The sequence below is a fragment of the Stomoxys calcitrans genome, chromosome 2 (genome assembly GCF_963082655.1).
Source record: "Stomoxys calcitrans chromosome 2, idStoCalc2.1, whole genome shotgun sequence".
In the NCBI taxonomy this organism is placed as follows: Eukaryota; Metazoa; Arthropoda; class Insecta; order Diptera; family Muscidae; genus Stomoxys; species Stomoxys calcitrans.
The window spans coordinates 17,014,077-17,037,248 of NC_081553.1; the positions used below are offsets into that span (position 1 = coordinate 17,014,077).

At 33.1% G+C, this 23,172-nt stretch overlaps 1 protein-coding gene across 5 annotated transcripts in view; it reads left to right on the plus strand.

The window, feature by feature from the left end:
* The window catches only part of LOC106081856 (alpha-1,6-mannosyl-glycoprotein 2-beta-N-acetylglucosaminyltransferase), a 93,409-nt gene extending 71,098 nt beyond the window's left edge, over positions 1-22,311 (plus strand). For 2 of the 5 annotated variants that reach the window (XM_059362103.1, XM_013244088.2), the window contains 9 exons: positions 449-577; positions 698-876; positions 3,601-3,753; positions 3,824-3,912; positions 4,101-4,246; positions 4,382-4,542; positions 5,459-5,650; positions 17,100-17,314; positions 20,275-22,311. In XM_059362103.1, the coding sequence (XP_059218086.1) occupies positions 449-577; positions 698-876; positions 3,601-3,753; positions 3,824-3,912; positions 4,101-4,246; positions 4,382-4,542; positions 5,459-5,650; positions 17,100-17,314; positions 20,275-20,497 (1,487 nt within the window). In that variant the 3' untranslated portion in view covers positions 20,498-22,311. Of the gene's footprint in view, positions 1-448; positions 578-697; positions 877-3,600; positions 3,754-3,823; positions 3,913-4,100; positions 4,247-4,381; positions 4,543-5,185; positions 5,314-5,442; positions 5,651-9,938; positions 10,008-17,099; positions 17,315-20,274 lie in introns of all 5 variants that reach the window. The other 3 variants (XM_059362104.1, XM_013244089.2, XM_013244090.2) reach the window with 3 other exon arrangements.
* The last annotated feature ends 861 nt before the right edge of the window (positions 22,312-23,172 follow it).

Consider the following 23,172-nt stretch of genomic DNA (forward strand, 5'->3'; position numbering starts at 1 on the left):
AATTATGATATGGCCGGGTCCGGGAATGTTTTTAAACCCTGCAAAGTCTTAATGTTGGTTTATACTAAGACGCGGACTACGGCTCCCTTTCGATCCTGAGATCGTCCTTAATGGGCAGCGACTAATGTTTTGTCATAACCAATTAAAGTAAAAGTAAATGCTTATTCTTTATTATCCAAATCCAAATTTATATTCAAATTTTTACTTTAAAAAAATTAATTTTTTTTTTTACAAAAAAAATGTTCTTAAAAAGTTTTCGATTTATTTTAGCTATTTATTTATTCAAGAATAAATAAGAATCATATTGTACTTTCAAATGGTGAAAGAATGACAAAATATTAGTGGTTCAGGGAGTTAATTTTAAATCTCCCCCAGATCACTTCTTAGACCTTCAATAGTTATTCCCCTAATCATACTTATGATATTATTATCCCTTCTTCTATTTCAGCTGAATCCCGTGATCCTCTCCTAACGGAGCCCACAAATGACTCAGTCGATGCCATATTATCCATGGTGCCATCGGTGTTGCACAAATTTTTAACACCTAAGTCACGTAATCAAACCTTAGCTGCTAATTGTGAGTATCACATTAAGTTACCAACTTGCTGGTAGCTTTTCCTGTCAAGCCTTTTATAACATTCAGCTAAATTACAAAACATTTCGTATTTGTCTTTTTATATTATGCTTCAACTTACAGTACAACACAATGGAACGGTGTTAAATGGTGGCGGATCTGTGAGTTTTCTCGATTCGTACCATCCACCCAATATCAGTGAAATTAAGCGACAGATTGCCAAATATAATGATATGCAATTAGTTTTAAATGAATACACATTTGGTCCGTTACAAAATGATTCTGTGATAATTGTAATACAAGTAAGTGTTTGAATTATTATCAAATCCAAATTAAAAAAAAAAAAATCATTAAGGCCTGTAATACTCTCGAAAACATACTGCAAATGTTGTAAAACGTGTCAGCTGTTTTATTTTGGCTCACCTCCAAAGTCCGAGTTGATAATCCTATCACGCAGCATTACGAAAAAAACTCGGGATGACCCCCATGCCGTTCAGAGCGGTTAATGTGGACCATTCTCCTCGTTGTTAAATACCCCCTCAGGAAGACCGGCATCGGTTCCAACCGAAGGAGGACTTCCACACCGCTTCGTGGAGGTCCGTTTCGTGCCCTTGAGATATGCGTGTTGTGTCCTTGATGTATGCCTGAAGTTCTCCAACACGAGATCCTCCCTCACCTTCAAGTCTTTATTATTCATAATATTGTTTTGTTTGTAGTGTCAAATGCCACGTTCGGAAATATGCATAATTACCTCTTTGCATTTGCAAATGCAAATTTGCCCATGAACACTACAATAAGGAAGTGGGACAAAGTTCATACAAATCAGTGACTGCTGTCCGATTCAATTTTAAGCTCAATGACAAGGGACTTCCTTTTTATAGCCGAGTCCGAACGGTTTGCCGCAGAGCGACACCTCTTTGGGGAGAAGTTTTTACATAGCAAAGTACCTCACAAATGTCACCAGCATTAGGGCGGGATAAATACCGCTGAAAAATTTTTTGATGTTCCTGCGTTCGAAATCTCTCTATTGTGAGTTATGTTTCTTTTTATTGAACGGGAATTTTCGAATTTGAAGAACGCGAATGTTTAAACCGATCATTATTTATAAGAACTTTGGTATAACTTCCATTAAATACGAGTTGAAATTTTATTCGATTCGAAAGCACACTCGATTACGTCTGCGATAATTTGGCCTCAGGCCTTTAGACTGTCAATGAATAGTTGACGGATAACTAAGAAATCATGGCTCAATTATTCAAAGGTTGTCTCATTTATACAATAACATAAAAGTCGCCATATTAGCACCAAGCTAATTTCCAAAGTCGAAATTTTCACCAACTCACACAAAGAAATTTGCGCGCGTTTATGTGTAAATGTTTAGAACCCTGCAAACATTTTTCATAATTTTGGAAGAACATTCGTCCCCGCGATGAATAGAATAATCTTCTGGAAGAGTTTCACTTCATTATTCTTCCGTTCGTGTCGCGAAACACTCTTCTGGAATATTATTGGGATCCATAGCGTGTGCGGACGTTTCAGCAACTCTTCCCGACGATTCTCTTACAACTTTTTGCGTTTTAGTCGTCCCTATGAGTCGCGCAACATTTTTCTGGGATATCATTGGACAATTCTTTGCGTGTGCGGAAATTTTTGCTAAGCTTTCGTATGAGTCGTGTAACACTCTTCTAGAATATCTTTGGACAATCTAGCGTGAGCGAAAGTTTTAACGACTCTTCGCAACGATTGTTAAGCAACTCATTGCATTATAATCTTCAAGCGACAGACGGGTGGACATGGTTAGATAGACTTAAAATATTATGATGATCAAGAATATATACTTTATGCCGTATTAGACCAATTATTTGATGTGTTGCCAACGGAATGACGAAATTAGTGTACCCCCATCCTATGGTAGAGGTTATAAAAATTAAAAGGTCCCATTATTATGCGCCTGTTTAAAGACAATTGGTGGCCTTCACCAGCAAAAATTTGATAAATATATGATCCAATTTAGGAACAAACGAGCGGTACAATTTAAGATCAATTTCGATAAAACCTTCTACGGAAATACTTGCCTATTACCTTTTTCTCGGAAAACTTAATTTTTTAACATTCCGGTTGCTTGAAATAAACGTTTATACTCTCTCCTTTGTTCCCCATATCTCTCCATAACAATAAGCTGAATGCTGCATTCTTTGGCTCAGTAGCACTACGGCCCATGTCGTAGTTGTAGGCTTAGAATCAAAACCAAAGACCCAATAGCTAGAATGTTGGTATCACGGGTTGCAAGTTACACGAATGTAATCTGCCGGTATTTTGGCCCATTCCCATACAACGACATTCTTTAGCCCATCCATACTGACATGTTCTTCTAGTCCTTACCTTGATTACAAAAATGTCCAAAAAAGAAAAATCCATCGGATTGGCGTCAGGCGAATTGGACAGCTAGTGTTTGATCAAAATGAGGTTCTTAACATGATTTTTTAGCCATTCTTGGCTTACACATTCTTTATGTTATGAGTCTTGCGTACCAAGAATGAATGTCATTGTATTGCCTACAATCAAAATGTGTACTTGCCCACGGCTCCAAAGCAGGTTCAAAAAAATTTTTCCGATAATAAGAGGCATTTACACACTGTGACGCCAGGCAAGGCGTGGAATGCGGCCTTCGGTGGTTTCAAATGCCTATCACTTGAAATGAAAAATTACTTACATTACTTGACCTTTTAATTATATAATGAGCTGTCAATAAAACAGTTATTATATGTGAACTTGGTAATACTTCGTGTCAGCTACCCTGTAATATCTTCTGGACGTCAACATTCAGCTAACAAGAATCGTTGCGCTCCAATTGAGATCAGTGAGATTTGGTCAAGAGCAGCAAGACAATTGTCCTTCTCGTCCAATATCATACGCATGAACACCAAGGACATCTTCATGCAGGCAAATTTTTCGGACTGTCGAATTTTTAATATTACATTGTAAACAAAATTTATATAATTATAATTTTAACCTTCCCCTTTCAGGTCCACACTCGTATTATCTACCTACGCCATTTGATCGTGAGTCTGGCACAGGCTCGTGATATTTCTAGAGTTCTTTTAATATTTTCACATGATTATTATGATGAAGATATTAACGATTTAGTGCAGAGTATAGACTTTTGTAAAGTAATACAGGTACAATCTTAAAATATTTTCAAATAAAAAACGTTGACACAATAATAATACCAAAAAAAACATCTTTCAGATCTTTTATCCCTATTCAATACAAACACATCTAAATGAGTTTCCCGGTGTTGATCCGAATGATTGTCCGAGGGATATTAAAAAAGATCAGTAAGTAGAAATGTATTTGAATCAATTGCGACTTATAGAAAAATAATATAATTCTATTATAACTTATTCATGAACTAATTATTTATTGATTATTAATAATATACAAAATATGATAATAATATTTAATAAAATTTTTACGTTTGGTATCATTTATATCATTAATATGAATTTTATTTCTTTTATACCAGGGCAATCATTCGAAAATGCAACAATGCCTTATATCCCGATTTGTATGGGCATTATCGAGAGGCAAAGTTTACCCAAACCAAACATCATTGGTGGTGGAAGGCGAATCGAGTATTTGATCAATTGGAAGTCACAAGATATCACACAGGTATGCAGAAAGATATTTATCAGATATTTCCATAAAACAGCAGAAACACACATTAAAACGATTTGAAAACTTTAATACAATGCTTTTTATTAGCCGAACTAAAAAAAAACAAAAACTTTATTTTATTTCTTACAGGCCTTGTTCTCTTCCTTGAGGAAGATCATTATGTTGCCGAAGATTTTCTCTATCTCTTGGAGATGATGCAACGGCGAACAGTTGATCTATGTCCCCAGTGTAATATTCTGTCGTTGGGAACCTACTTGAAGACTTTCAATTACTACACATACAACAGCAAGGTGAGTAGTTATGGAGTAGAGTGAGATATCCTTTAAGAGACTAAACACACACACGCGCGCAAACATATGTCATTTACACAGCGAACGAGCAGATACACTACACAAACTGTAATGTTTGCTCATACTTTTTATTATTTTTGTTTTTGTTAATATATTTAAAAAAAAATACAAAGAAAAATACCAAACCAAACACAAATTTTAAATGCATTTTTTTGCCCAAAACTTTTTTTTTGTATATTTTTCTCTTTAATTATTTGTTAATATTTTGTTAGAGTTTGATTTTGAGTTGTTTCTTTTTCCATGGAAATATTATGGGTCGTTTACCAATACAAGTGTATTTTTACTGTGTATATGTATTTTATTATATGAAACAATCTTAAAAGAAATGTCTTTCTGTCTCTATTTTTCCTTCCCTTTTTATAAATATTATATATAAATGAAAATCAAAAAATAAAAATCACTTGATGTGTGTTGTACGTGTTTGTTTGTAAAATTTTTTTTAATAACAAAAAAAAACAAAATTTATTAAAATCCCATTCTATACATATCATTTGAAATTTTCAAAAACGATAACGGTCTTAATGAAACTCGAAAATATGCGCGTTCATCTCGCTCGTTGTAAATCATCACCACCGCCGCACAGTCGAAACAGAAATCATTTAGCAATCAGTATGCTTCTTCTTCCTCCTCGCTGATATCCACTAACAATCTCTTAGGATATCATAGGAATAGGAAATCACTTCAGTTATCATCACAATCAGCTTTAAAATCATCATCAAAAAACAAACACAACAATTACAATAATAATAATAATTATAGTTACAATAATAAGTTTAACATTAACATGCATTACAACAACAACAATAATAATAATAATAATAATCGATTTTATGATAATACCAATACTAACGATCAGAATAGTCAAAATACGAAATCATATGTGGGCGATACCAGCCCCAATTCACAGCAACAACAACAACACGGCACCTCTTCTCTCATCACTTCCTCAACGAGCACAACAACCAAACAAAGCACTTCTCAAACTCAAGGTGCACAACAGACATGGAGCTATCATGTCTTGCCATCATTGTATTCTGTCTATCAGAAGGTATCAATCAAATCAAATCTCCCTAAATTTGTTTCTTAGATTTGTTTGTTCGTTTGTTTATTTGTAAAGCATTTTCTTTGTTGTCTATCTTCCTTCATTTACACTATGGTTTTTTGCCTCTCTTACTCTTTCTCCCTTAATCTCTGTTGGATTATTTTGCATCATCTGCATCATAAAATTGATTTATTACACACACACATGCATACATAGCTACTATAATATATATGGTATATTTTGTTAATTGCATTCCATAGATTTTTTATCGATTACCTTTTATTGGCATCCCAATATATTTGCATTCATATCCCCAGATAACCCCTATAGATTTCTGCTACTTCATTTCATTGCATTACTTTCCAATAACCAACTAAAAGATAACATACTGCTACCATTTGTAAACATTGTGTTTTAATGGTAAAATCTGAAGAGCTTAGGGGCCCTTCGCATTCTAGGATTGCTGTGTTGTCAATTTTTTATACCCACCATAGGGGGTATATTCATTTAGTCAATCCGTTTACAACACATCGAGATATCAATTTCCGACCCTACAAAGTATATATATTTCTGATCGTCGTAAAATTCTAAGACGATTTAACGATGTCCGTGTGTCTGTCCGTCCGTCTGTTGTAATCACTCTACAGGCTTCAAAAATTGAGATATTGATATTGAGAAATTTTCCATAGATACGTCTTTTGGATGCCCGCTGGTTAAGTCCCTGAACGGGCCAAATCGGACCATATTTGGATGTAGCTGCTGTATAGACCGATTTTCCGATAAAGGGTCTAGTGCTCATCATCAAAACTTAATTTTTCATTCAATTTTGTTAAAATTTTAAACAGTGAGTAGTTTCCCAACAGTGAGTAGCCTCCCGACATCTGACCTTAATATGGTTCAGATCGGACTATATTTAAATATAGCTGTCATATAGCCCGATCTGCCGATAAAGGGTCTGATGCCCATAAAAGCTTTTTTTATTACCCAATTTCGCTGAAATTTGAAAAAGTGGAAAAAGTGACCTATATATGGTTCAGATCGGACTATATTTAGAAATAGCGGTCATATAGACCGCTCTCCCTATAAAGGGTTTGAATCCCATAAAAGCTATATTTTTTAACCGATTTAGCAGAAATTTTAAACAGTACCCTAGACCTCCTAGTCTACTTACTATTTTTAATATATAGAACATATCTCCAAATTTGGTCAGACTTTAATTTTGCATACCTATTGAAATATCGATTACGAGTAAAATTTTTTAAGATTTTTTTACGATAGAACAAAAATTGTGAATTTCTACAGCCTTAAAAGGCCATATCGGTTAAAAAATATATATGTTAGCAATATCTAAATCTGTGCCGATTTTGATGAAATTTTGCACACATATTAGGACGTCAAATAAAACAACTCATTTTAAATTTTGTAAAGATTGAACCAAAAAGTAGGCTTCAACAGCCTTAAAAGTCCATATCAGATGAAATATATATATGGGAGCTATAACTTAAACTAAGCCGATTTTGACAAAGTTTTGCAGACATATTAGGACGTAATAAAACACCTGATGCAAAACTTTGTGAAGATCACACAAAAATTGTGGCTACTACAGCTTTAAAATTTCATATCGGATGAATGATATATATGAGAGCTATATCTGAACCAAATTTGGCAGATTTAGTTCTAGGCCCATTACAAACATCTGTACGGTATTTTGAAGTTGTACTGTGTTGCCTCGCAACCCTGGCTTTGGTCCCACAGTGCATTCCGATAACCAACTAAAAGGTGACATACTGCTCACATTTGTGAACATAGTGTTGCAACGATAAAATCTAAGAAAGCTTATGGGCCCTTCGCATTTTAGGATTGTTTTTTATCTTTGTTGACTTGTTAATATATAAAACAAGTAAAATCGTGTTAAGTTCGACCGGGCCGAATCTCCCACCATGGATCGTCGAGTGTTTTTCCCGGTATCTCTTTTAAAACAAACAAAGGTTAAAAGAAAAGAATTGCTATGCTGATTGAATTGAATTTTGGAGACCATAGTAGAAGTTATTGTGTAAATTTTCAGCCAAGAAAATTTACGCGTTTTTAGGGGCTCAAGAAGTAAAATAGGGAGATAGCTTTATAGATGATATGTATTAGGCTAAAAACCGATTCAGGCCATATTTGACACGTATTTTGAAGGTCATGATAGAAGGCGTTGCACAAAATTTCAGCAAAATCGGACAATAATTGCGCCCTCTAAAGGCTCAAGTAAACAAGATCACAGATCGGTTAATATGACAGCTATATCAGGTTATTGACCGATTCGAACCATATTAGACACAATTGTTGGAAGTCATAACAAAACACCTCATGCAAAATTTAGCCAAATTGGACAAGAAGTGCGCCCTTTAATGGCTCAAGAAATCAAGATATGTTTATATGGCAGCTATATCAGGATATAGACTGATTTGAGCCATACTTAGCACAGTTTTTGGAAGTCATAACGACACAAGTAACCCAAAATTTGAGCCAAATCGGATAGGAATAGAGGCAGAAGAAGTCAGGACCACAGATCGGTTTATATGCCAGTTATATCAGGCTATGAACCGATTTTAACAATAACTAGCACAGTTGTTGGAAAAAACCTCAAAAAACCTCATGCAAAATTTCAGCCAAATCGGATAAAAATTGGACCCTTTAATCGTTCAAGAAGTCAAGACCCAAGATCGCTTTATATGGCAGATATATAAAACATGGACGGATATTTCGATCGACAGACGGGCGGACGAACGAACGGACGGGCAGACGAACGGATGGACGGACGAACGGACAGATGGACGGTCGGACAAACAGACGGACGGTCGGACAGACAGACGGACGGACATGGCTAGATCGACTTAAGATGTCATGACGATCAAAAAAACATATACTTTATGAGGTCTTAGACGAATATTTCGAAGAGGAACAAACAGAATGATACAAAACAATTAAACAATTTAAAATCTACCAAAACAAACTAAAAACAAAAAAAAAATTATTAGGCTAAAAACCAATTCAGACCATATTTGACACGTATGTTCAAGGTCATTGGAGAAGCCGATGTACAAAAAAGTATATAATAAATGGAATACATAAATTACAACAAAATTAATAAAATTAAATTAAATAACAATAAAATAAAAAAAAAATAAAATACATAAAATACATTAAATAGTAAATTATAATAAAAGTAAAAAAGAAAACAAAATATGAAATTAAATTTAACGAAATTAAACATACTATAATATAATAAATATGTAAAATCTCGTATCCACCAAAATGAACGCATATAAGTTGTTTTGATGTTTGGATACTTTGCTCAAGAACTCAAGGGACATGATTCAACCGACTGAGATTGTCAGATGATTCTCTTTTTTGTAGCCGAGTCCGAACGGCGTTCCGCAGTGCGACACCTCTTTGGTGTGAAGTTTATACATTGCATAGTACCTCACAAATGTCGCCAGCTTTAGGAGGTGATAAGCACCACTAAGAATTTTTTTTCTGATGTTCTCGCCAGGATTCGAACCCAGGCGTGTGGCGTCACAGGCAAACGCTGCGCTGCGGTGGCCTACAAGGCTGAAATTTTACATTTAAATTTTTTACAAACGGACTCACTATTTAAAATAAATCGATCTTTGACAATACAATACAAAAATCCCACGCGCTCATTTTAATTAAATCCCTCTAGAACATAGTATTAATTAGTCATATACAAGCCTCCACTTGAGCTTTTCTAATAGTTTTGTATTTGCATGAATTGCTCTCATCAATCACAATTGCAATTTTCCCATTATAATTCTTATCCGGCTGAGTAAAATGTATCAACATGCCAAGCATTCCTTCAATCATTGGACATCAGACATCAGCTACCCCTGCATTTGTTCATGCCTCCATTAATCACTTGATAAGATTGTTGTAAATGATTTTAATTTCATTTTATCTATCGCGTAATTACATTATAATCGTTGCTCTATTCCGTCCTTCGTTCCTTCCGGGCGTTTGTCGGCTCCAGAATGACAACGTAAATGTGAACTTTTAAGGTTTTGTTTTTTTTTTTCGTTTTTGCATTAAACTGAATTGCGTTCAAAAAATTCACTATTTATCGTTTAATTGTGATAAATTACTTATGTACTCAGTTGTGAGTTTTGACATTTGTGCTGGGACATATGAATTTTTTGTTCCACAAAGGCACAATGTCCATTCGTAGTGCAGGATCAGCCTTTAGAGCTGAATGCAACCCCACAGTATATTAAAATAATTTTTTTTGCAACAGATAATTCATCGCATATCGAAACGACGACCACTAGAGGCGCCAAAGTTCAACTCTGACAAATTTCATGAGGTATAATATTTTATTTTTAATTCACTCTATAGATGGGTCTATCTAAATACTATCTCACCCGTCACACTAAGGCCCCCGCCTTATCTAGTTGTCTTACATAGAGTGACAGCACCCTTATATGAACTTAGAAATGCCACTCTGAGGCGGAATAGCCATCAAAAATATGAATTGCATTTAGTTTTGATTGATTTATCAATTATTTAGATTAGTTAAAACGCAAATGGAAATAAATGACATGACACTTACACCTTAATAGGGGCGTTTACATTAACTTTCCTTTTCGAACTTTAGTCATAGATAGTAAAAATAGATTTTAATCAAAAATAGATTCATTTGTGATAAAAAAGACGCATTTCAACTTAATTTAGTATACCTTACCTTTATAGCTAGTAATTGCAAAGGAGTCAAGGTAATGACGATGAACTTGAAATATTAGCCGATAGTATGTATGAGTGTTTGGGAAGAGAATTACCAAAAAACTAAAATATATAGGTAGAAGAAATTGGTTTAATGAAATATTAAAAAAATTAAAAAAAAAAACAGTAAGGAAACCCTACACCTACCCTATTGGTAGAAAGTGGGAGCGATGTCTAATTCTGAACCAATTTTGATGGACCTTGCCGGATATTTTCAGATGGGTTATTAAACAATCCGTATCACATTTCAAGCAAATATGTTCACACTGTAATAACTAGAGTTCATAAATGACAACAGTATTGAAAATAATAATAATAATAATTTCGAGCAAACTTTATACACATTGTGGAAGTCTTCGAGAAAAGCGTAGTACAAAATTGTTTTATAAATGCGCTTGCAGTGGCACTAGGAGTGAAAATCGGGCGATATATATATATATATATATATATATATATATATATATATATATATATATATATATATATATATATATATATATATATATATATATATATATATATATATATATATATATATATATATATATATATATATATATATATATATATATATATATATATATATATATATATATATATATATATATATATATATATACATCTGAACCGATTTCAATGAAATTCACCTGTAATATCCGGAGTCATAAGAAAATCCTTCCTGCCAAATTTCCATAAAATCGGTTAACAAATTACCATTTTATTGCTGCAAATTGAACGAACATTTATATGGAAGCTATATCTAAATCTGAGCCGATTTTTCCCATTTTCTGTGGGCTTTGTCTCCAGGCCGAAAAACATGCCCTTTCCAAATTTGAAGACGACCGGATAAAAATTGCGACCTGCAGTTTGTACACAAATTTACATGGACAGACAGACAGACGAACACCGCTTAATCGAATCGGGTGTTACAAACTAATTCACTAAGTTATAATACCCTGTACTACAGTAGTGGTGTAGGGTATAATTATTTAATATTTGTAATTAAATTTATAAAAAAAAAATAGAATTGGTAAATTTTAAAATATTTTTATTTTTGAATATAGAAAATATATTAATAATAATATATAGATTTACAACAAATAAAAACTATAGAAAGTTATTTATTTTATTTTTAAATATTTATAATAATAAGGTTGTTTTTTTTATGTAATTAATTTGCAATTGAATATAGTTAGTTTTAATATTTATTTTTTATACAATACATGTAAAAATTAAATTCAAAATATTTATGGAAAATTTAAAATGTTCTCATTAAAGTATTTGCAAATTATAAACGTTAAGGCTGTTTGCACTTGTTTTCTTTTTTCAATTAAAAAGAAAACCAAATAAATATATAATGAATATAAATACATTTACAACATTTTTAATTAAATATAGTCCTTAACGATACAACCCTGTAGGAATGGTTGGCCAAATTTCTTACTTCTGTATACTGTCAAATTGACAATCAAGTTTTTATTTACAATTCATTTGATTACAAATGTGAAAATGATAAATTGAAACAAAAAGTGTGAAAAAATGTAAACAAACTTTCAATTTTTATAGAAAAAATTTTTCATATTTTAACAATGTTTTTAACTTGTGTGTGATTGAAAGAAATAAAATCAATATAATTACACAATTGTATATACAAATTGGTAGTAGATCAAGTGAAATGAAAAAAAAACACACATATAGTAATCGTAAGCATGTCAAAATGAAAATATGTGCAGGCGAAAAATTCGACATACCCAACTGAAAAAGATCCTATTTCGTTCTTGCCCAGCTGATGGAATTGTCCATTTCCAGAGTTGTATCCCACTAGACCGTCAAATGCTTGGTTTGGGTTATGGCGAAACAATTAAAAATGGTCTCATTTGTACAACAACCATAAATCATATGGTGCAATCCGACATCTCGTCATCAAGATGTCATTTCAAAAATGGCAACTCAACCAAAGAAACTTGCGCTCATGTGTGTACGTGGCGGGTAAAATGTGAGAAAGAGAAACACACAAAGAGAAGGTGCAAAAAAATGGCGTGGTTTGCAGTGAATGTAAATACAGAACTGACATCTTAATACCGTCAAACTGGCCGGCTGTTTCAGCTATTCCCGTGAAACCACCTTTATTAATCCACCTTGATTAGCATACAAAATTCATTACATAAAGCCTAGTACTAAGTTCATTCGTACCAAAATTGTTTATTAAAAGCTATACCACACTAAATGTTCTTGTCTTATGACATGTCACTTCTTATATATCGTTGGTATTTCATTATACATAAGTGTCAAAATTGCCAATTTACATACGATTCAGCATTTTTGTTATCCCACTAGTATGTGAGCAAAAACCTAAAATGTATATTTATGACTACAAATTGTTAAAGTTGTGAAAACAATTTAATTTGGGGTTGCATTTATTCAACTTAAAACAACAACAGCATATTTCTTTGTGTTTTAGTCAGAAGGAAAAGAGCGCCACTCTAATCGAACAAATAACAGTGACATTTTGAGAAGTGATTTTCATGTGTTAGTTTCATTCGTATCACACTATACAGCGGTCAAAAAAAGTATTCATCATTCAATGTTTTTTTTTAATGTAATACTTATGATCCATTACTCCATTAATAATTTCAAGATTTCCCGCTCCTGAAGCCGCCATACACCCCCAAACCATTAAACCACCTCCACCATGTTTTACAGTAGCAACTGTGTTTCGTTCTTCAAGCTCTGTATTTGGTTTTCTGTACACTATGACCTTTCCATCGCACCCAAAAAGATTAAACTTGCTCTCGTCTGCAAAAATGACTGTTTTCCAAAATGATTCGGGCTGTTTTACATACATTTTTGCGAAGTTTAGCCTTTTCACTCGGTTTATTTTATTTATAAAGGGCTTCTTACGTGCAGTTCTTCCTCTGTAACTATGCCTTTTGGGTGTATTTCGAATTGTTTGTGTAGTAACTTCCTTCCCTAAATATTCCATAGTGTTTTTACGAAGAATGGTCGCATTTGTCTTCGGAGTTTTCTGAACTTGCCGCACTAGCCAACGCACATCTCCAACTGAAAGTGCTTTTGGTCGACCAGATCTTGGTTTATTGTCAACAGTTTTCGTTTCTGTCCACTTTCTGATGATGGATTGTATAGTAGATCGTGGTCTATTTAATATTTCACTGATAGTTTTTTGAGTTAAACCATTCCTGTGGTGTTTTATTATCAAAACTTTTACCTCATCAGAAACCTCGTTTTGCTTACGACCCATTTTGACAAAAACTATATTTTCAATGAAATTAAATATTTGCTGTCAAGGGCAAAGCCTCCTTTACTAAATAAAACAGAAAAGGGGGATTCCCAAATAATATTTGAATTTGACTTTGATGATAGCACATCAATGATGAATACTTTTTTTGTTCTGTTTTTGGTGTTATTATATAAAATTGCATTTTTTGCGCTAATTAAATTTATTTTTTGAATTTATTTTAAAACATATTACGAAAAATAAACTATTGCATAAAACTGCATTATTTGTTTACTTTAAATTTTCTTCAATTACCCAAAATAAGTGAATTTATTATCAATTTTGCTAATGATGAATACTTTTTTTGACCGCTGTATATCCAACTTTAGCGATAGCAAAATTTGATATTTCAAAAGACAAAGACATATGGTGTGATACTGCATTCTATTGGACGACTTAACCCAAACAGAAGTCATATAACGACACACAACAAAATCAACTACATTTAAACAGAGTTGCTTGTGATCCAGTTCGTGATCCAATAATTGAATCAACCATGTTATTGGAGCTATATCAAGTTATTAGTTAATGTCTGCCAAATCGAATAGGAATTTGCGCCCTTTAGGGGCTCAAGAAGTAATATAAGGAGATTGGTTTATAGGGGTGGTATATCAGGCTATAACCGATTCAGACCATATTTGACACGTATGTTGAAGGTCATGGGAGAAGCCGTTGTACAAAATTTCAGCCAAATCGGATTATTTGCGCCCTCTAGAGGCTGAAGAAGTAAAGATCCCAGACCGGTTTATATGACAGCTATATCAAGTTATGGACCGATTTCAAACATACTTAGCACAGTCTTTGGAAGTCATACTAAAATATATGCAAAATTTCAGCTTAATCGGATAAAAATTGCGCCCTCTAGAAGCTCAAGTAGTAAAGACCCAAGATTATATGGCAGCTATATCAAAACATGGACCGATATGGCCCATTTACAATCCCAAAATTTCAAGTGGCTAACTTTACTCCTTCGAAAGTTACCGTTTTTTCGACAGACAGACGGACGGACATGGCTAGATCGACATACAATGTCACGAAGTTTAAGAATATATATATAATTTATGGGGTCTCAGACGAATATTTCGAGGAGTTACAAACAGAATGACGAAAGTAGTATACCCCCATCCTATGGTGGAGCGTATAAAAAATTGTTCTTAATGGAGTGCAAGCGTAAAGTGTAATTGCGTTATATTTAGCTAGAAAACCAGCCATTGTTTGGCGAACAAAACACCTCAAAGTGAACAAAATGTTTATGTATTGTACCATAAATCTTTGTAATGATAGCGTTGCCAAACACCATGATTGGGGTAAAGAAAAAACTCTAACAAAACCATTGCAAAAATTATTTGATCATTATAAATAAAGACATAAATTTAAATTTTTTTAAGAGGTCGTATTAAGATTCACTGTTTGCACGAACTGCTAGCTAAGCACTAAGCTTAATTTGAAACGTTGAATAAAATGCGTCGAAAATTTTCTTTTTCAATTTCCTACGAATGAAGTTAGTATGTACTAGGTTTTAAATTAGAATAATAGCAACAAGTTAAAACGTGCAAAGTTCGGCCGGGCCGAATCTTATATACCCTCCACCATGGATCGCATTTGTCGAGTTCTTTTCCCGGTGTCTTTTTTCCTTTACTTTACTTTACCTAAAAGTAAAGTAAAGGAAGGGATAAAAGAAAATAATTGCTATGCTATTGGCGCTATATCAAGATATCGACAGATTCGGACCATAATGAAATAATTGTTGGAGACCATAGTTGAAGTCATTGCGTAAAATTTCAGCCAAATCGATTAGGAATTGCACCCTTTAGGGGCTCGAAAAGTAAAATAGGTAATAGTAGACAAGTAAAATAAATAGCCGATTCAGACCATATTTGACATGTATGTTGAAAGTCATGTTGTACAAATTTCACCCAAATGAGATAATAATTGCGACCTATAGAGGCTCAATAAGTCAAGATCCCAGATCGGTTTATATGGCTGCTATATTAGGTTATGAAGCGATTTGAACCATAAATTGCACAGTTATTGAAAGTCATAACGAAACAAGTCATGCAAATCATGCGAAATTGCGTCGGATTATATGACAGCTATAACAGGTTATTCACCGATTTTACCTATACTTGGCACAGTTGTTGAAAATCATAACAAACCATCTCTTGCAAAATGTCAGCTAAAACAGATAAGAATTGCGTACTCTTGTGGCTCAAGATATCAAGATTCAAGATCGGTTTATATGGCAGCTATATCAGGTTATGTACTGATTTAAATCATACTTGGCGCAGTTTTTAGAAGTTGCGACGAAATACGTCATGCAAAAATTCAGCCAAATCGGATAAGAATTGCGCCCTCTATTGGCTTAAGAAGTCAAGACCCAAGATTGGTTTATATGACAGCTATATCAAAACATGAACCGATATGGCCCATTAACAATCTCAACCGACCTACACCTATAAGAAGTTTTTGTGCAAAATTTCAAGCGGCTAGCTTTATTCCTTCGAAAGTTGGAGTGCTTTCGACAGACAGACGGACGGACATGACTAGATCGAAATTAAATGTCATGAAGATCAGAAATATATATACTCTATGGGGTCAGAGATGAATATTTCGAGGAGTTACAAACAGAATGACGAAATTAGTATACCCCCATTCTAAGGTTGAGGGTAAAAAAAAATATGGGTAAATAAAAAGAGGATAGTTACTCCATTTTACATAAAGAAAATCAATTTAAATAATATTTTACTTTGTCTCTTGTCTTGTATGTGATTTTGTGTCAATGCATGCAAGTACCTATTTAAATAAAAATACTTTTTTATATTTGTATATGACAATTTCGTTTCATTTCACAGGAAAAACTTGTGAACTGTTTTTAATTAAAAATACTTAGAAATTATTATTTTTTTCATTTTTTTATATGAGAGTTAAAAAAAAATTCATTTTCTAGCTATTCATCATTTTATATTTTTTTTATTATTATTATAATTTGTATATATATATATATATAGTTCATTTAATGTTTTAACTTCTAATAATAACCAAATTTTTTTTACTCAAAATAGTTCCCAAAGATTTTCCTATAATCTTAATTAAAATAGAAACGAAATAGCAATAGTTACGTTAATCAAAAATATATCAATACATTTTTTAATATAGTTTGCTAAATTAAAATTTAGTTTGTGTTCAATACTACATATTTATATTTTTTTACTATTATTCTAACTACTCTCGACATTTAAAAAAAAATATATAACTATGCTAGAACACTTTTCTCGACTACACAATAAATTGATGTGGTCTTTTTTATTCGCCACTAATTGATTCATTTTGTTTTTAATTATTTATTGTTTTTTTTTTCTTCTTCTTTTTACATACCTTCAGGTGGAGGTAATGCCCTGGATAAGCAGCAAACATAATATGGGATTTGCTTTCAATCGCACTACTTGGAGCAGCATAAGGAAGTGTGGTAAACATTTTTGCTCCTACGACGACTACAATTGGGATTGGTCGCTGCAACATGTATCCCAACAATGTTTACAACGCAAGCTACATGCCATGATAGTCAAGGGACCAAGGGTCTTTCACATTGGCGAATGGTTAGTATGAAACATAGAATATAGCAAGCCATATACCAAGAATACACACCGCAACAATCAAAATCAGTAACTTTTTATTGTCTTGATATCATTAACAAAATATAAAAGGATTGTTTTGTCATCTGAAGAGCAAAATGTTAAATTTTCACTTATTGAAAAAGTCGGCTGACTGTTCATAGTCCACTTTGCGACTATTTCAGGAAATTGAACAAGCGCGAGACTGCATTTTTGTGGACTGTATAACTTTTTTGCACTTAAAGGGCAGTATACACCTTCGTCGAAAATTTCGCGTTCCCTACGAATTGCATTGACATATCCTAAGCGAAATTTTCTGTTTCTATACCGTTACCTAAAGTTTCGCTTGAAGGTACGCAGCTCAAATGAAATTTTCTTTGTGTAAGGCATTGGAGAATTTTTGCTTGCAACTACGAAATGTATATTTATCCATACGAAGTCCATTGGCATAAACTAAGCGAAATTTTCGATTTCAATACCGTTACCTAAAATTTCGCTTGAAGATACGCAGCTCAAATGAAATTTTCTTTGCATAAGGCATTGAAGAAATTTTGCTTTCAACTACGAAATGTATACTGTGGTCGTTCCATGCAGCATGAAATATAGTGATTTGCAGATTAATTTAAGTCGTATGTGATTAGAAAAAAAATGAATTGTTCGATGCCATAAGAAATGAATTAACATATGACACAGACAGTAAATGAGTAGTAGATAAACCATCGACTCTTTAAAGAGAAACCAAGTTAAGCGAGAATTTCAAGAGAACTGTGTATAAACTAGGAATACTATTTAGCTTTTTTTCAACCGTTTTACAAAACACAGTAAGTCATACTTTCTTGTTAGCTTCTTTTTGTTAATTAACTTGTGTTTTTCTACAATTTTTATATTCCCCCAATTCCTTTTTCTCCTCTCTTAGGTGACTGTTAAGATTGAAACAAAAGAAAACGTCAGATTTATAGTGTTAGTGGTTGCCATTTTTTTGAGAGAGGGAAAGTTCATCTATAAGAATCTATTGTCTGTGTCATATCCTCAGAGATTTTTTTTGGTTTGCTTTGTGCTAATTTTTTCAGTTACTTTTTTGAAACACTACAAATCTCATTGAAACCACAATACTTTTATTATGGTTTCAACGTTCTTTTTTGTGGAAAAATTTCCGAAAATCGTTCTTTCTTTGGTTTGACAAAATGTTGCCATTACATATAAAAAAAATATGGCATCAAACAATTTATCAGCTGTTTACGTACATGTGTACTCACAAATGTGAGTGTGTGGTTCGTACTGAAATTCATGAATGTTGTAATATCAACCAAAACCCACCCTTCGTAATTAATAAATAATGAACCACAAAACTATTAAAAAAGAGACGAATGCAGCATTTATTTGTAAAAATAATTACTGTTATAAGTAAAAAAAGCACAACTTTCCAAAAGCCTTTGTCAGCATCTTCCCCTCTATCCAAATATTGTTGATGTAATTGCAATACCAAAAGCACAACACATTCTTTCACAATCCTCATTATTTCGTACTGATTGATTGAGTTGCTTGTTGTGAAATAAACATTTGATTTTCTTTCGAGTATATTTATTTATATTTAAAAATACTTTTTTATTTGTGCATTCCCAAACACTTTATTTTTTTCCATCCAGAGTAAATACATGTGAGCAATATCACTATCCGTTTGTTTTTTTGCTTCAAAATCTATTATCTAAAAAAAGTAATCACGAAAAAATTTTGCGAAAAACGAACATAGTACCAGCCATTACACAGGATTCACTAATAGAAGGTTAGGTCACTTGCGAAAACATAAAGTGAATAGGCACCATGAACATCAAATTTTCTGATTGAAAATGTCATCAAATAGAAGAAAACTTAAATAGAGAATGAACGTAAAAAGAGAACAAGTTTACATCCTCAATGCCAAGTACTGCCAAAATATAAAAAAAAATTATGTCTGCTGATCGCTTGGCTTAACCTAATTCAGTGAATCCTGTGTGTTACAGATACAGAGGGAAATTGAAAGCATTGGATATATATTTTTTTTGTTTCATTGCAAAAAAACTAGTGCTTTAATAATTTTTTTGCACCACGTTATGGACTTATTTTTACAAATAACGCTTAATTTTGATAAATGCGTACTTTATCATCAAAAAATGTAGCAAATTGGCGAACCAAATGCATAGTTTTTTGCCACATTGTGTTTGCTACGAAAATTTCGCTTGAGCCTTACAGTCAATTTGGCATGAAACTGCCCCATTTTTAATAGGGCTCCCAATTTTTGAATTAAAAAACACAATTCTTTTAAAGTAATTCCTTTATTTGATTTTGTATGTGCTTGTTTTTTTTCGGTAACAACTTTAATAATGACATGACATGAGAGAGCGATCTATTACAGCTGTTAAATAGTCTTTCACAATAGTGAACAGACATGTTCAGTGTTGCTAAAGCTGCTTTTTAAACTTAAGTCGCTTAAATATAATAATCTGCTAATATAATAAAACGTTTGCAATTTAAGAACAGCAGGTTAACTGCTGAAAAGTTTGTTGTTAGCTGAAAATGTGTCCTATCCCACTTAATATGGAGCAGAATAAAACTATCAACTACATTTTCAGCACTTAGCCTGCTTTTCTAAAACTGCAAATAGATTGCTAGAAACGCAGAACCATTGCGGAAATAGCAGCAACAGTCATCAGACATGGTTTACTAAATATCATATTTATATCAGCAAATATTGTATGCTAAACAGGCACTAGCTTGTTAATAACCAATAAAATTAATTTGGGCTATATACGTATATAGATAGGCATACAGATATAGAAAAGTACATGCATTTTTACTGTATACTTTTAACTATTAATACATTTCTAAAACACACTATTACTTGTCTCTATGTATATGTAAAATCTATTTTATTCAGTAATGTTTAAAATTTTCTATATTTTTTTCAGTGGTGTTCATCATAAAAAGAAGAACTGTGAATCGAACCAGGTGATTTCCAAAGTCCAACAAGTCTTGCGCATTGCCCGCAAATCTGGACAAATATTTCCCAAATCTCTAACACTAACCGTGGCGAGTCTAATCAAAAAGACAAAATTGCGCAAAGGTAATGGCGGTTGGGGTGATCGACGTGATCATGAGCTATGTCTGAATATGACTTTACCAATTAGATGAATTTAGTACGGAAAAATAAATTGTTCTCGCCACCTTTTTTACAAAAAAAATATTTCTCAACTTAAGTGATATTGGTCTTTTTTTTAAGATACTCCCAGTAACTAGAAATTAGGAAAATAATCGAAAAAATAAAATACAACGTATAAAGATCAGTCCGGCCACTAAAGGCAATAGGAATAATTATAACTCCTTTAAAGCTGTAGATATTGGAAAATGTTTAAAAAATTGAAATTTTTTTTGTTTTTTCAAGAAACCATCTAAATAGGCTTGTGGAAGAAAATAACATGTTTTACCACTAATCTAATTAAACAAAATCACGGCTACATGATGCAACATAATTATTTTCTGAGCAAAAAAGTTTAGATTTTGACATTTTGTTTACAGAAATCAACCTAAAACGAAATAACTGCAACATATGCCTCGTTAAGCCTAGTACTGACTTCGATTGTGCGAAAAATGTTTCTAAAAATCAATAAAATTTTGTGAAATCTCACAATGTTTCCAACAGTGTTACTAATTTGTTTAGTTGTAATTAAAAATTTTTCTGGCTTGCAAAGCGTTGTTTTTGTAGTAAACAGTTGGAAGTTGACATCAGTGTCATCACCGACACCATGTGTCTGTCAACCAAAGTAAAAACAAATTTTTCTGAAAATTTGCAAAACTTTTATCTAAAATAGTTAAAAGGATATAATAAATAAAAGGAAATACTTCCTACCTAGATCGGCGATGGCCAATGGGTTTGGCATAAAACACAGAAAGGCAGAGCTGGTGTTGTTCACTAGAAGGAGGAAGTATGGCGAATTCAGGGAACCAATCCTGGAAGGAGTGAACTGCCGCTCTCTCGGGAGGCTAAATACCTGGGCATATTTTTTGATCATAAATATAACTGGAGAATTAACGATGAGTAGAGAGTTAAACGGAGGCTGAGTGCGCTCTAATTATGGCACAACTCAATAGCCAGGATTTGGAAACTTGGACCAGGGGCGGTCCAGTGGATGCACACTTTTTTGGGTTGCCTAATCCTCACCTATGGGCGCTTGGTGTGGCTCCTGGCCCTAGAGAGGGTGAGTCTACGCGATGTGATGGAGAAGGTAAAGGGTATTGTGGCAGTGCTGATATCAGGGGCGATTGGAGTGCCCCGAGAGCAGCACTTTTATGTAGAGACGGTGGTGTTAAGGTCTGCCTTCTAACTCAGGGAGTCAGGGACATGTCGTTCTACCGATTTCGTGCATTCGTTTGTCATGCGAAAGGCCGCTGGAGTGGAACGATTACGTGGCTTTGGCGATGCGAAAGACTGTATGGCGGGCGGATCTTTTTTCGATGGCGACTTGGAATTTGTTTTCTCTGAGAGGAAGCTTTGGGATGGCTGAGTCCCGAAATTCTCCCGCCCCTCTAGTTGCAAGGTTGGGTCCAAGTTTAATGGGGCCACTGTAACGTGAGTTTATGGAGTCACATAGAATTCTGGACGGGTGCATTGTCTTTCAATATTCATATTATCTCTACACAAAAAAAAAAATAACGAAACAAATTGTAAAGACAAGGTTTGAAATTTTTGTAAACAGCTGATTGTCATTGTTCGCTGGAATTAATATACATGTACATTTAAAATCTACGAAATTTGACAATGTTGCTAGCAACCATCATTTCGTAAAAAAAAGAACTAAACACAAGTTATTTGAACAAATTTCGTAGTCATTTCGCAAAAGTTTTTTATAGGGCCTTTTGACAGTTATTCGGACGAAAACTCGAAGTCAGTACTAGGCTTTACTCATCATAGACAAAAACATCAATATACGGTATATTGTTGTTAAAATGATCAAATCGCTTGTAAAACAATACAATTTTTGACATTTTAATAAAACTTTTTCAGCAACAAATTGAAATTTGCCTTTAGAAACAATTTCATTAAATTTTGCCTAAAGGTGGGTATTAACTTCAGTTTTTACAGTGAAACTCCATATAAAAATATAGTGAAAAAAATTTGTAAAAACAATTTAATTTGTGGTTCTACATTCTTAATTGAGCGTGGACGAAACGTTTTTCAACTGGGGCCAACATGACAAAAAATTGAGTTTTTGTCGCATTCGTGTTACATTTTCGTTCATTTTCTTTTAAATAAATAACAATATAAGCAAATATACCTTTTCACTTTTATTTTTCGTGATAACACTACGCAAACAACCCAATTTACTGAAATAATGTTGGTGGTAAAACATATGATTGAAGTGTTGCCAATTGCCTGTTTATTGAAAAACTCTTATTTGAGGATTTCTACAATAAGGAAACAATGTTTAGTGAAAACTTTCCCAAGTGAACGATCTTAATACCTACCTTTAGAGAAAATTTTAGTCAAATTGTATCTGCAGAGAAACTTTCGTTTTAAATGTTGTCTTTAGAGAGATTTTTATACTTGATTTTTATTGAAATTTGGTATATAAGTGTTGCAGAAACATGTTGCTAGTTATTGCATTCAAAGTACTGCTACTAAGGGATGTTTTAGTAACTTCTCCATTCATATTTGTAATGCAAATTTTTAAATGTCGATCTTAGTGTTATGCATAAATGAGAGAGAAAGTCTACTGAATGGTTTTTTAATTCGGCAACTCTTCTCAATTTCAATATTTTGTAGTTTTTCCAACTTTGTGTGGTATGTTTCCTGAATCTTTTTTCTATAC